The sequence below is a fragment of the Quercus robur genome, chromosome 9, assembly GCF_932294415.1.
Source record: "Quercus robur chromosome 9, dhQueRobu3.1, whole genome shotgun sequence".
Classification (NCBI taxonomy): domain Eukaryota; kingdom Viridiplantae; phylum Streptophyta; class Magnoliopsida; order Fagales; family Fagaceae; genus Quercus; species Quercus robur.
In genome coordinates, this window is record NC_065542.1 from 7,277,811 (window position 1) to 7,292,659 (window position 14,849).

Genomic DNA, 14,849 nt, shown 5'->3' on the forward strand with positions numbered 1-14,849 from the left:
CCGATGATTTTTGTTAGTGTTATCATCTTTAAAGTTTGTGATGGTTAAAATTTGTATGCGGGAATGTGGTTGTTTTTAGTTGCTTGTGTGTGTTTAGACAAGAAGAATGCATGAAAACTGAAATCAAGTTGAGCTTGATTTGAAGCATGTATAATGGAAAAGGCTAATGCAGGATTGGAATGAGTGACATGGTTCGGGGCCTCCAGATTGAAGGTGCCATAATCAGGTTATAATCCAGTAGTTAAATACAGGAATGTCTTCAGGTAAAGCTTTAATGGTTGTTGAATTTCAATGTTTTATTATCAGAGTCTGTTTGGGACCGTTTATTTTGCTGAAATTGAAAACTTTTTACTAAAAGTACTGTATATAAAGGTAAATGTTAGCTGAAATGGTACAGTGAGATTCATGAATAGTACCAAAAAGTGTAGTGGAACTTATGAATAGTAGTAAAAATAAGCTGAATAGTAAAATAAGTTGGCAAAAAATAAGCTAGCCAAATAGACACTTAATGTTGCTATTATTCTAAGTGCATACATTGAAGCTTGAAGTATGGGTTGCTTGCAATGGTGGTAGTTTTACAATTGAAACTCACACTATATTGTTTCAGAATATTAGATAAATCTTCTTACATAAGTTTAAGGTGTCCTAAAGTTTGGCTAATGCATGTTTAGAATTTGTTAGTTATGTAGACATTTTTATGTACTTAGGATGATCTCTTTTGACTTTCAAAACCTATTATTCTTGCTTTTCTGTTTTCATAATTTTGTAGGTAAGACTTACAAGCAACTTTTTTGTTGATTAAAAGTTAATTTTTTTGAAATGAAGCGAAATATTAACAAGTACTATTATTAGAGTTCATTTAGTGACGACTCTAGGATTTTTTTTCTAGGGAGCCAGCAATGGCAGAGTTAGGAATTTGTCATTTGTCAAAAAATTAAATGATTAATCTTTTTATCTATAGATACAACTTCTATATTATATACAATAATCTAAAATAATATTTTAAATACAATTTAGTATACAATACAACTATATTGTACAATAGTCTAAAACCGTTATAAAATAGGTATGACAACAACTATTGAATACATAAACTAATTTAACTAAATTACTAATCATACATTTTTGTCAAATTAATAATAACTTATTATATTTATATGTAATATCAATTATGTAAAAATATATAATAAAAAAGGAGAAGACTAGTAACACACTTAGGAGTAGGACTAGGAGTAAATGTGAAACTAAGAAAAAAAATAGTAACTGATATAAGTTTTTGCTTTTGAAGTGGATGACTTCTTAACCATACACATAGACATAGTCACTCTCTTGGAATTGGAGATAATTGGAGATAGAAAGAAAAACTCAGAAAAAAATAGAAGGGAGAAAGCAAGATAGAGAGAATGAGGAAAAAATTATAAATATAGATATATATTTGTATAGATTTGTTGGTCGTAACAGCGATGTAGTTTTTTTTGTTAATGAAGAAGAAAAGTGCAAGGAAAAACAACTTCATTTCGTTGTTAATTGCAAAGTAAGTCAGTATCCTAGAAAAAATATTGATATTTTTATTTTAATGAATGAGCAAATTTTTTGGAATTGACACAATACTTTCAAAAAAAATCCACAACAAAATCTAGGTGACCAATTATTAAATGTAGATAAAAAAAAATATTGTTAGTTGTGGGTCCAAATAAAAAGCCATTACAACTTGCCTCATATTATTGTAAAAATATTGTGAAATTAAAATTAATATGATCATATTCAAGCTTCAATCTTATTTCAATTGGGTTCAAACAAAATTTAGGATTAGGGTTTTCAAATTTTTAGTTTAGAGGGTCAAAATGAAAAGAAATTTTAAAAATTTTATAACGCTGGCCTTAATGTAACGCTGCCCTTGAGTTCACCTCATGCTCTCTCCCTGTGTTTTTTGTTTCAAAAAAAAAAAAAAAAAAAAATCCAACCCAACTGTGTAGTAGAATTTGCCCGGTTGTTTTTAAAAGTTTTAAGTTTTCGATCTTGACTCGTGAGTAGAACTTATAATCGTGGTGGCTTAAGACTTATGACCCCTTTAAAAAAGGTTTCTAACCTCTTTATAAACTACTTAAAAAAAAAAAAAAAACTAAAAATTGTAGAGTGTTGTTAGGAATATTACAAAATTTACAATATATCAAAATGACTTCATAGTATATTTTTTTTTGTCTTGTTTATAACATGCAAATCAAAACCAAACATTAATAAATCATCCATATAGAGGCTATTGAGCTAACAGTAACATTTGAGTTATGCTTGTTTCGTTCCTACATACCTCTACGAATGAGATCTTAGAATGGATATCATTTCTGCTTACTTTTTGGCGTTGTCTCACCAAGAAAAATACTCAAATTTTCCAAGGTGAAGTCCTTGTCCATATTCAACCTCCTACAATAACATTTGATTCTTTTTAGTACAATAGTAACTCCTCAGTTAAGATTTATTAACCACGTGAAAATCCAACGTAAAAAAAAAAAAAAAAAAAAAAAAAAAAAAAAAAAAAAAAAAAAAACTAACAAACAAACAAACAAACATTGTCCTCGTTTAGTTTACCATCTCATTATTTAATAATTAGCTTGTAACTTCATGTATATACATAGATACACTTAAAAATATATAATAAAACGTATAATATAATTTATATATATAATTTAAATACTTTTGATAGTCATTTTTATATTTTGTTAACTCTTTAAAAGATTTTATAAGGATATTATTAAGTATAAAATATAAATTGTCCTTTTTTTAAAATTATTGTGAAGCATTTTTTTTTTTTTTTATGATTCATTTATTCTAAACTCTTTGATTTTCGTACTTAATAACTCACTTTGATAAATATTTATGATGTGGTCTCGTATTTAATTCTAAAATTAAGAAATAAAATTCTTTAAAAATAAATGATTTAGGACACATAGCGCAAAATTGGAATTCTAGTTTAGAATTCTAATTTGAGTTTTTCTTAGTTTCACCTATTATTATATACTAGCGTTATGCCCGTGCGATGCACGGTTTAATCGAAATTTATATGTAAATAATTTTTTATTAATTTACTTAAAAGTAGATAATAAAAATAAATGAATATTTTACTTTTAAGTTATATAATATATATATATATATATATATATATATAATAGGTAAAGCATAGAGAAAATCCAATTAAATTTAAAATTGAAATTCAATTAGAGTCTAATTTTGCGCCACGCGTCTTATCTAATCTAAATTTTAGAATTTTGTGCCAAGTCAACTAATTTAGTGTAAAAATTAAATTTCAATTAGAGTTTAATTTTGCGTTATGTGTTTCATCTAATTTAAATTTTTAAATTTTTGTGCCAAATTAGTTAATTTATTATAGAAAACAAAGAGTCCAATATAATAAACCATAAAAAACATAATCATATAACTAAAAAAAATTCAAATTTATAAGTCATCTATATAATATATATATTAATAGGTAAAACTTAGAGAAAGTTGAATTAGAATTTTAAATTATAATCCAATTTTGCACATGACTAAATTTATGTGGGAACTACACCATAATTATCCACTTAAGCATGTGCCATATGTCTACTTAAGTTTTTTAATATTTGTGTCAAGTGAGTTAATGAGTACAAAATACTAAGAATCTAATATTATGAACTATAAATTAAAAAAAAATTACATATAGTCAATAAAAATCACCACATGTTTCTCAATAAATAAATAAAATAAAAATTACTATACGTTCTATCTTATTAAAAATTAGAAAAAAAAAATGATTATAAGTAGTATTAAATTTAGATAAGAATTTTAATATGTGACTTGTAGGGATGGCAAGCCCAAAGGGATATATTAGGCCATGGGCCCTGTTTGAGGATGTTCAATAGTCCGAGGATAGGTAGACGTGAGTGTGGGAGTGCGAGGTAGTGGATGGGCAAAGGGATCTAGTCTTAAGGTTCCAGGAAGTATATTTGAGGACAAATTTTACCTCGATGTAACAGGGCAGAGGTCAAAAGGGTTGGCTTGCTGTCAGGGCCAACGTTCTGGGCAATTCTGCTGGTGGGGATAAGCATCAGGAAGGGATACGATAAGAGGAAAGAGAGAAATATCTAAGGAAAAACTGCTACCACCACATTAAATGCTCTGTAGCTAACTCTCTGGCCGCATTTATGTGGAGGTGATACCTAAAAAATGGGATTCAATCTTACAGCTATCTCTAAAAACTTCATGAAGGTGCTAATGGGACAAGGAAAGGAGTTAGTCATCTGATCTACATGTGGAGGGCTGAGATGGAGCAAAGGAGAGTAATATAAAGAAGAAAAACCCCATTACAAAGAGGACATTTGAGAATTGAAAAAAAAAAAAAAAAAAAACACGGTAGCATGAAGAACTGAAATTGTAACTAGGTTTAAGAGAAATATAGATATCCAAGAACTATTCTCCTTGGACGTTGCCGAGAAAGAATTTCTTTACAAAAACTTGTTTTTTCATTGTTTTTCTTACTTTCTCACTATCTTTGGTCCATTGTGAGAGTTGTACGTTTCATTAAAGCCTAGTTTTTTAGCCCACTCTTTATAAATTTATTGTATTGGGCTTTTTGGGTCCGAATCCATCTATCTTTTGGGCTTAGGATACAAAACCCGCCCTTAAATGACTAATTATATTTACTTTTAAAAAATAATTTAACTAATTATTTATATTTTATGAGAAGAATTGTGTTTAATTTTAAATGTATCTATACGTATGCATGAATATATGTGTTACATGTTTTTTTTTAACAAAATAATAATTTGACTAATTATTTATATTTTTATAATAAAAATTTTGTTTAATTTTAAATGCATCCATGCATTTGCATGGAGTTATATGCTAGTGAATATATATTGTGAGAGACTTAGGGTATCATAAAATAAATAAATATATATATATATATATATATTTATATAATTGAATGGAAGATGGTAGAAATACCTAAAAAAAAAGATTTTCAATAATACATTGAACTTTAAGGCTCAATTAATTACATATATTTAAATGGATAAACCTTGAATTTAATAATTAGAAACTATCGAAAGCAACAAGTGAAAGTATATTTAAGTGGAAACTTCAAGTCAATAATTAAGAACAATTTAAATTACTAAATATATAAATTTTTGAGACTAACATGAGAATTTCATTTTTGTCATTGAAAGCATGAGAGAAGACATAATTTTATTAAAAATAATAATAACTAAATGTTTTTTTTTATGATACACGTTGCTAATTTTTTTTTTTTTTTTTTAATATCATGATTAGATGAAGAATTTGAGAAGGATTAGAGTACACTATGTTGTTGCATTTTTTTTTTTTTTTTTTATAATACACGTTGCTTTTTTTTTTTAATGCACATTGCTACTTTTTTTTTTTAATATATATAAATGTTTTCTCTTACGTGTTGTATAGTAATTAAATAAATAAGGATTAGATGGATCAGATGAAGAATTTGAATTGTAATTAAATTAAGATATTTATTTACTTAGAAATTATTGGAGAAGAAAAATTATATATATACTTTTTAAAAATTATAAATGTTTTCTTTTACGTGTAGTGTGGGGCCAAAGAATTTGTGACCTTGGCCCACTTTATATTAGGGCCCAAGGCCCGAGCTGAGGAGGGATATACCCGAGGACATATAATGAAAGTCCAAATGGCCTTAAGACATAGCCGAGGATGACTCCGTCCTCGGTATCCCCAAGGCACTCCTAAAAGAAAGGGTAAGAACGGTATAGGAACAGTTTTGGGAAAAACTGGACACATCCTCGTTGATAGAGAAAGGACCCCTGAACAATATGGCGACAAAGGACAAAGAAAAGGCTGCCATTACTGCAATTAAATACTCTGCGCCAGACAGAGCAATACTTTTCAGCTTTTACAACCACCCCCAACCACTTTGGGTATGGGCTGATGGGACAAGTATCAGCTCTGGAAAGTTGAACCTACACGTGGACGTTGGAGGAGGGGTAAAGGCTAATATAAAAGAAGAAGTAAGCAATCCAGAAAATGGGGCTGGGAAAAAAGGCCAAGAACTAGAGCCTCCTAGGCCATACTGAGGAGAAAGACTTCTTGAGCGAACATGGTTTATTTCTGTATGAGCACTATGACTAACTATCGTCTGGCGACAAAGGTCTAGCCTTTCAAGCCCACGCTCTACAAATTATATTGTTTGGGCCCTTAACGTGCGAACCCAATATCATTTTGGGGTCGTTACAAATTGAGTCCTTACAGATAGATTAGATAAAGAATTTGAATTGTAATTAAATTAAGATATTTATCAACTTAGAAATTATAGAAGAAGAAAAATTATATATTTTTTTTATAATACACGTTGCTGTTTTTTTTTTTTTTTTTTTTTTTTTTAATAATACACGTTGCAATCTTTTTTTATATATAAATATTTTCTTTTACATGTAGTATAGAAATAAAATAAGAATTAGATGGATTAGATGAAGAATTTGAATTGTAATTAAATTAAGATATTTATCAACTTAGAAATTATAGGAAAGAAAAATTATAATTTTTAAAAAAAAATCTAAAAAATCTAAAAAAATTTCTGCAATATGGTGTAGCCACTTGGCGCAATATGGTGTAGCCACTTGGCGCAATTATGACTTCTAAACCCAACTTTTATTATACAGTATATGATATAGATTTATTTTTTTGTTTGTTCGTATGATATAGATTTATTAAAATAATATTTTAATATAAAAATGTTACAATACTTTGTCAATATAATTATAATAATAATAATAATTGTAGGGGTAAAATTCCCAAAGTCAACAATGGGCCTTGGGCCCTGCACGGAGCCCAACCATGACCAAAAGGGAAAAGGGGGACCAAAAGACTTCTGGCCCAATCCTGTTGAGCTCAGTTTATTTTAAAAGACGTCCGAGGAGGAATGTCTCCTCGGACACACAAAGATGGGCCCAATGAGCGCCCCCTCCACAGTGAAGAACCATCTCGGACAAACGTGAGTAGTAGGATGAGCCTCACATAGCAGGAAAGAGGAAAATGTAAGACGTCCAGGGAGAAGCCACAACTGCCGCATTAAATGCAAGGAAGCTACTTTTTCAGCCGCATTAATGTGGAGAAGACAGGCGAACAGTGTTACATTGGCCATTGCAACTCACAGAAAGATAAGGTGGATGTCCGATGGGACAGGTACTCAAGTGAAGGTCCAGATGGTTAACAAGTATAAGGCCCCCATCAACTTAAGGAGGCTATATAAGAGAAGGAAATCCCCATGGAGAGGGGATCGGAAAATTTACAGAAAAAGAGAGAGAGAGAGAGAGATAAAAAGAATTCTGTAATCAGAGCAAAAGAGGCACTCATATGTCTCCTCGGACGTATATCCTGTGAACATAAATGAAACATTCTTACGTTCAGACTGTTGCATGGCATATAACTAATTAGCGTTCACTTCGTCCAGCCTTAGTTCTGTAACCCACTCTCTATAAATTCATTGTCGAGGGTCTTTTGGGCCAGAACCGCTCACATACTGGGCCTAGGCCCTAAAAACCGCCCTTACAATTGGCGTCGTCTGTGGGGAGAACTTGTGCCTCGACAAGTGAAACCGTAAGAAATGGAAGGATCAGGCTCGTGCCAGACCGGACATGCGGATTCCCAACGGCAGGAAAATTTTTTGAATCTCGAACGAGAAAAGGACCAAGATAAGCAACGAGAGGGCAGTGTGAACACCTCACACACGAGTAGAAGCCGCTCAAAAGGGAAAGGTCATGCATCCCACAAGCAAAACGATCGAAAGGCTCTACAGCAAGAGATTGATGATTTGAAGAAGAAGCTGCGCCGAGCGCAGTGAAAACGTCCTTCACCCGGCTCGGACACTAGCAGTGATGAGGACAACGAATATAGACAAAGATCAAGAACCCCTCCGAGTGAGACTTTTTGCTACGAGGAAGAGCGGCCTCGCAAACGCGGCCACAAAAGCCCATCTTACCAAGGCCTGGCCAATGATGCCATGAGCAAGGCCCTGGATCGCATCTCCCAGTCGCCTTTCACGTGTAGGATAGAGAGGGCAGTGCTGCCTCGGCGGTTCCATCAACCAGCGTTTGCCATATACAATGGTCGAACTGACCCAGTAGAGCATGTAAGCCAATTTAATCAGAGGATGGCCGTCCATTCCAGGGATGAGGCGTTAATGTGTAGGGTGTTTCCGTCCAGCCTGGGACCTATGGTGATGAGATGGTTTGATGCCCTCCAGCCGAATTCCATAGATTCCTTTAAACAGTTGACACAAGCTTTTGGTTCCCGCTTCATCACCAGCAGTAGAGCCCCTCGGTCCCTAAATTCCCTCCTATCCTTGTTCATGCGGGAAGGAGAAACGCTGAAGGCCTACTCAGACAGGTACTGGGAAATGTATAATGAGATAGAAGGAAATTACGATGATGTCGCCATTAGCACGTTCAAAAGGGGCCTGCCGACAGAACATGGCTTAAGAAAGTCCCTCATTGGAAAGCCAGTCACCAGCGTACGCCAGCTCATGGACAGGATTGACAAGTACAAAAGGGTCGAGGAGGACCAGCAGATGGGGAAGGGTAAGGCGAAGGTTGTCCCTCAGGAGAGGAGGGACTTCAGGTCGGACCGCTTTAACAGCAGTAACAGGTCGAGAAGAGACTACGCGGAACAGTCCGGATTTACTAGGGCTCAGGCAGTCCATGCTGTATTCTGAGAACCACTACACAAGATCCTAGAGAAGGTGAAGTGCGAACCTTTCTTTCAATGGCCAAACAGGATGGCAGGTGACCCCTCGAAACGCAATCAGAATCTGTATTGCGCGTACCACCAGGAGCCAGGTCACACCACTGATGACTGCAGGAATCTGAAAAACCATTTAAACCGGCTTGTTCGAAAAGGGAAGTTAAGGCATCTGTTGCATCGCCCTGAAGGATGGCAGGAACAGTCGAATATCGAAACCAGACAAAGTACGTTGAGGCCACCCATTGGCACAATAAATGTCATTCTCGCCGCACCCGGAAGAACCGGTTCCAGCCCTTTCAGAGTAATGTCAGTGAGCAGGTTCCCGACTGAGCCGGACGACAGGGAATCCAAGAGAGCCAGAGTGAGTGCCACGCCCTTAATCGGGTTCTCAGAGGACAAGTGCCACGCCCTTAATCAGGTTCTCAGAGGACAAGCAGGGAACCCTTCAACCCTACGATGATGCCCTAGTCGTCACGCTCAGAATTGGTGGTTATGACGTGAAAATGGTGTTAGTTGATCAAGGCAGCGCCGTGGAGGTAATGTACCTTGACTTGTATAAGGGGTTGAACTTAAAGCTAGAAGACCTGTCGCCATACGATTCCCCTCTGGTCAGCTTCGAAGGAAAAACCGTCACCCCGAAAGGCATGATTAGGCTGCTTGTGCAAACAGACTCAGACGTGGTAGAAGTGAACTTCATTGTGGTAGATGCGTACTCCTCCTACACAGCTATCGTAGCCCGATCGTGGCTTCATGCACTGGGGGCTGTGCCATCAACCTTGCTCCAAAAAGTGAAGTATCCGTCGGGAGGACAAGTCAAAGTAATAATAGGGAACCAAAGAATGGCTAGGCAATGCATGGTGTCGGCAATCGCACGACGACAAAACAGTGAACCTTCCACTTCAGCCGAGAACAGCTTATAGCAATTAATGACCCCAGTCCCACCTGCGGGTGGTGGAGGACCAGCCAGGGAGGTGAGTTATGAGGATTTAGAGAAAGTACTCGTCGGATTAGACCCTGAGAGGTTTTTTCAGGTCGGCTCAGAATTGCCACCCCAGGAGAAGTCAACACTGATTGACTTCCTCCGACAGAATGTAGACGTATTCGCCTGGGACCCCTATGAGGCCCTCGGAGTTGACTCAGATTTCATCTGCCATCACCTTAATGTTAACCCGGCTATAACACCTAAGAAGCAGGCTCCTCGGCGACCGTCGAAAGAACATACCGACGCTGTGAGAGAAGAGGTCGCAAAATTGAAGAAAGCAGGGGCTATCAAAGAGGTCTTCTACCCCGAATGGTTAGCCAACACGGTCGTAGTAAGAAAGAAGAACGAAAAATGGCGGGTCTGCGTAGACTTTACGGACCTAAACAAGGCCTGCCCGAAGGATCCCTTCCCTATGCCACGGATAGACCGATTGGTAGATTCGACTGTCGAACACCCCAGAATGAGTTTTTTGGACGCCTTCCGGGCTACCATCAGATACCCCTGGCTGCCGAAAACCAAGAAAAGACTGCTTTTGTCACCCCAGTCGAAAACTATCATTATAAGGTGATGCCCTTTGGCTTGAAGAATGCCGGGTCGACCTACCAAAGGATGATGACCAAGATGTTTGAACAGCAGATGGGTAAGAGCGTTGAAGTGTATATAGATGACATGGTGGTAAAAAGCAAGTTGGTGGCCGACCACATTAGAGACCTCGGCGACGTTTTTCAAATTCTGAAAAAGTACAAGCTACGACTGAACGAGTCCAAATGTTCATTTGGGGTGGGATCATGAAAATTCTTGGGTTATATGGTGACCCACAGAGGTATAGAAGTTAACCCTAACCAAATAAGAGCCATCCATAGCCTGTAGCCTCCTCGGAATCCGAAAGAGGTCCAGAAGCTCACTGGCATGATAGCTGCTTTAAAACGTTTCATCTCACGTTCAGCGGACCGATGTAGGCCATTCTTCCTCCTATTACACAAGTGGAAGGGTTTCGAGTGGACTGAGGAGTGTGCTTTGGCTTTCCAACAACTCAACGAATACCTCGCCCGACCGCCAATTATGTCCAGTCCCGATGCCGACGAGGTGTTGTTCGCCTACATCGCAGTAGCCTCTCATGCAGTGAGCTTAGTGCTAATCCGAGAGGACAACGGCACGCAGCGACCAGTCTATTACGTGAGCAAATCACTGCAAGAGGCAGAAACCCGTTATCTCCCCCTCGAGAAGGCTATCTTGGCCATCGTATAGGCCACACGAAAGCTCCCCCACTACTTTCAAGCACATACTGTAGTTGTGCTAACTCAACTTCCCTTAAAGTCCGTCCTCCGCAGCACCGATTACACAGGCAGAATTGCAAAATGGGGAACTATCCTGGGCACCTTCGACATTAGATACATGCCTCGCACCGCTGTAAAAAGCCAAGTCCTCGCCGATCTAGTAGCAGAATTTGCGGAGCCCACACTAGAAGGAAAGGAAGTGTCGGGATTACTAGGTGCTGATGAGAAACTGGTCAGCACAATTTCTCAGCATGAACACACTTGGTGGAAAGCACACATCGATGGCGCAGCGAACCAAAGGGGCTTATGGGTAGGACTCGTTCTGCTCTCACCCGAAGGGATAACCATAGAAAAGTCGTTGAGGCTCGGCTTTTCAGCCACGAATAATAAAGCCGAGTATGAGGCGCTATTGGAGGGAATGTCAATGATCCGGAAAATGGGTGGAAAATCCGTGAACATGTTCTCGGATTCGAGACTCATTGTGGGACAAGTGAACGGGGACTTGGAGGCAAAGGATGAAAGAATGCAAGAGTATCTGGTCCGGGCTAAGCACCTGCAGACCCATTTCCATCACTTCCGTTTGACGCATGTACCCAGAAGTGGGAACACTCATGCTGATTCTCTCGCGACGCTGGCTACCTCCTCGGCTCAGCCCCTCCCTCGGGTCATTTTGGTAGAAGATCTCTTCCGTCCAAAAACGGAGAAGGCCAACGGAATTTGGGTACATAGCGTCAGGGCAGGTCCAAGCTGGATGGATCCTCTGGTGATGTTCTTAAAGCACGACACCTTGCCAGACGATAAGGTTGAGGCCGACAAAATCAGAAGAAAAGCTACTCGATTCTGGTTGTCCGAGGACTCCAAGCTTTATAGACGCTCGTTCTCAGGGCCGTACCTGTTGTGTGTGCACCCAGAGGCTACTGAACTCATCCTGGAGGAGTTACACGAAGGAATTTGCGGAAGTCATACGGGAGGTAGGTCCTTGTCCCACAGAGCCATAACGCTAGGTTACTGGTGGTCGAGCATGCATAAAGAAGCCCTGGAATATGTGAAGAAGTGCGACCAATGTCAAAGGTACGCCCCGAGCATACACCAGCCGGGCGGAGAGCTTAACCCGCTGTCCAGTCCTTGGCCATTCGCACAATGGGGCCTAGACATACTAGGGCCATTCCCCAAAGCGGCAGGGAACAAGAAATTTCTTCTCATCGGCATCGACTACTTCACGAAGTGGGTTGAAGCTGAGGCACTGGCAAACATTAGAGACGTCGATGCCAAGAAGTTTGTTTGGAAAAATATAGTCACTAAGTTTGGAACCCCACACACCCTGAAATCGGACAACGGGCTCCAGTTTGACAGCAAATCCTTCAGAAGATACTGCAATGAGTTGGGAATTATCAACTGATACTCCACACCGGCTTACCCACAGGGTAATGGACAAGCGGAAGCCATTAATAAAACTATAGTGAATGGGCTGAAAAAGAGGTTAGACGACGCGAAAGGAAGATGGGTTGATGAGTTAGCCCATGTCTTGTGGACATACCGTACCACACCTCGTAGGTCCACGGGAGAAACCCCATTTTCAATGACCTACGGAGCCGAGGCCGTCATTCCACTGGAAATAAACTTCCCAACACAGAAGACTACTGTCTTCTGCCCCATTGCTAATGACAAACTTCTGGAAAAAAGCTTGGACCTCATCGACGAAAGAAGGGAAAGTGCAATGGTCCACCTAGCATACTATCAGTAAAAGCTCAAACAGGGTTACGACGCCAAGGTGAAGTCAAGACCATTGACGCCAGGGGATCTAGTACTGAGGAAGGTCCTGGGCACCGCCAGGAACCCTGCATGGGGAAAACATGGACCAAACTGGGAAGACCCATACCATATCACTTCCGTAGCCGGCATAGGAGCCTACTTTTTGGAAGATTTGGATGAACATGTAGTGCCACGCCCTTGGAATGTAAATAACCTGAAAAGGTACTGTTATTAATGAAAGGCATAATTCTTGATGCCGTATTACTGTACAGCTACTTGGTCTAAGTGTTAAACAGAACCCAAGCCCTGCCTGGCTCCTCGGACCACAGGCTTGGGGGAAATTAACCTCGAAACCATTTTCACTAAGTGTTAAACAGAACCCAAGCCCTGCCTGGCTCCTCGGACCACAGGCTTGGGGGAAATTAACCTCGAAACCATTTTCACTAAGTGTTAAACAGAACCCAAGCCCTGCCTGGCTCCTCGGACCACAGACTTGGGGGAAATTAACCTCGCAGGCATTTTGCCTAATTATCGACTATCATTTTTTCCACATATTCATTCACTTATGCTTGGTTTTCAACAGTTAATGACAGAATAGACATCCATTCATGATGAAAACAGAAGAGAAAGTAAAACAACGAGATTTAAAGGAAAACAACTCTTCTCGTTAAAATCCAAATGCGGTCCTTTTACAAACATTGACAAAACAAAATATGAAGGGTAAAACAAATAAAATCCTACACTACTTTCCTAAGTCTGAACCCTGAGTAGGCTCGGGCTGATCGTCTGCTGCCTGGGGTCCCGGAGCAGTCTCCTTAGCCTGTGCAACAACCTCCCTAATTGAAAGGCTGTCCTCGGGCAACTTGTCCTTCGTGGCCGGCTGTGCATTCCCAGCTTCAGGCATGGAGGAGTCCGAGGCCAAGGCCTTCGTTGGGAGAGGCTCTTTAGGGGGAACCACGTCGGGGATCTCACGAATATCCTCTGAAAAAATGATATTCTCAACTTTCCAGAGATCGGAGTCCGCTGGGACTGCTGCCCGATCCAAGGCTACACCCCAAGACATGGTGATGTAATCCCTGCATACAGCGGCCACCTCCTCGGTTAGCCTGATCTCAGTATCCTTGACTCCGCGATCGTAAGAGGTTTCCACTGCTTTCACGGCCGCCTCCCTGACCAGGCGGGCCTCCTTCTTGACCTTTGCAAGCTCGGCCTTGAGAGCTAAAACCGCTTGCTTCTCTGTCACGAGTTTTTCCTCGGACTGGCAGAGCTGTATGCGCAGATCATCAGCCTGCTTAGTGACGTTTTTAAGGCTGGCCTCCGCGATTGCACGACCCTTTTTCGCCTCCTTTACTTCATTGCTCAGGCATTCATTGTCCTACTTGAGGTCGCCAGCAGTCTTCTCGACAACACAGCGGGACTGAGCCTCACTGTGTAGGTCCTCACGAGCCTTCTTGGTCCATTCCTCAGCAACATAGATTTGTTAAGTGACCTGCGCCAGAAAAGTAAAGGCCTAATTAAAAGATGATGAAGAATAAGTAGATACGTAACAAGAGAACAAGATAGAAGTTTTCACTTACCATAGCCATGTCCCTCTTCAGCGATATGAAGAGGTCTGGTTGCCGAGTATCCCGGAGGCCCTTCATATCGCGAGACAAAAGAAGAGGCTGCTGCAGGGCCTTAGCCAAGAATGACTCTTGCCCTCGCTGGGATTCCCAGAGGGTCGCATCCCAGGAAATTGAGGCGCCGTCCAGTTCGAGCCGTGGCGACCATATCCGCATTTCCCTCTGAATAGCCGCCTCGTCTCAGCTATCAACGGACCTGGTCTTCTTCTCTTTAGGCTCTTTGGTCTCTTTGCCTTTCTTCTGAAGCTTGGCTTTTTCTTGGCCAACCTCGCCCTCCTCCAATTCCTCCACAGGCCTTTTTCACCTCAAATTGGGCATAGGCTGCAGTGCCGCATCCGATGTGGGAGGAAGAGGAGGAGGAGTCTTGGAGGTCGGCTGTTCCTTCGGGACATCCTTGGAGGACTGCCCTTTGTTCCTGTTAGAAAGGAGGCCCTTGAAACCAGACCTTTGTTT

At 39.7% G+C, this 14,849-nt stretch overlaps 2 protein-coding genes across 2 annotated transcripts; both read left to right on the plus strand.

Moving 5' to 3' along the window:
* The first annotated feature begins 9,266 nt into the window (after positions 1-9,266).
* On the plus strand, positions 9,267-9,683 carry LOC126700655 (uncharacterized). Its single transcript, XM_050398864.1, has one exon. The coding sequence runs from the start codon at positions 9,267-9,269 to the stop codon at positions 9,681-9,683; it is 417 nt and encodes a 138-aa protein (XP_050254821.1).
* Positions 9,684-11,140: 1,457 nt separating this feature from the next.
* LOC126700656 (uncharacterized) lies at positions 11,141-12,421 on the plus strand. Its single transcript, XM_050398865.1, has one exon. It carries the CDS (start codon positions 11,141-11,143, stop codon positions 12,419-12,421), a length of 1,281 nt encoding a protein of 426 aa, XP_050254822.1.
* The last annotated feature ends 2,428 nt before the right edge of the window (positions 12,422-14,849 follow it).

What these genes read in the sequence shown, in the direction of transcription:
- LOC126700655 (XM_050398864.1), top strand. Translation starts at nt 9,267, where the DNA reads ATGGTGTTAGTTGATCAAGGCAGCGCCGTGGAGGTAATGTACCTTGAC.
- LOC126700656 (XM_050398865.1), top strand. Translation starts at nt 11,141, where the DNA reads ATGCCTCGCACCGCTGTAAAAAGCCAAGTCCTCGCCGATCTAGTAGCA.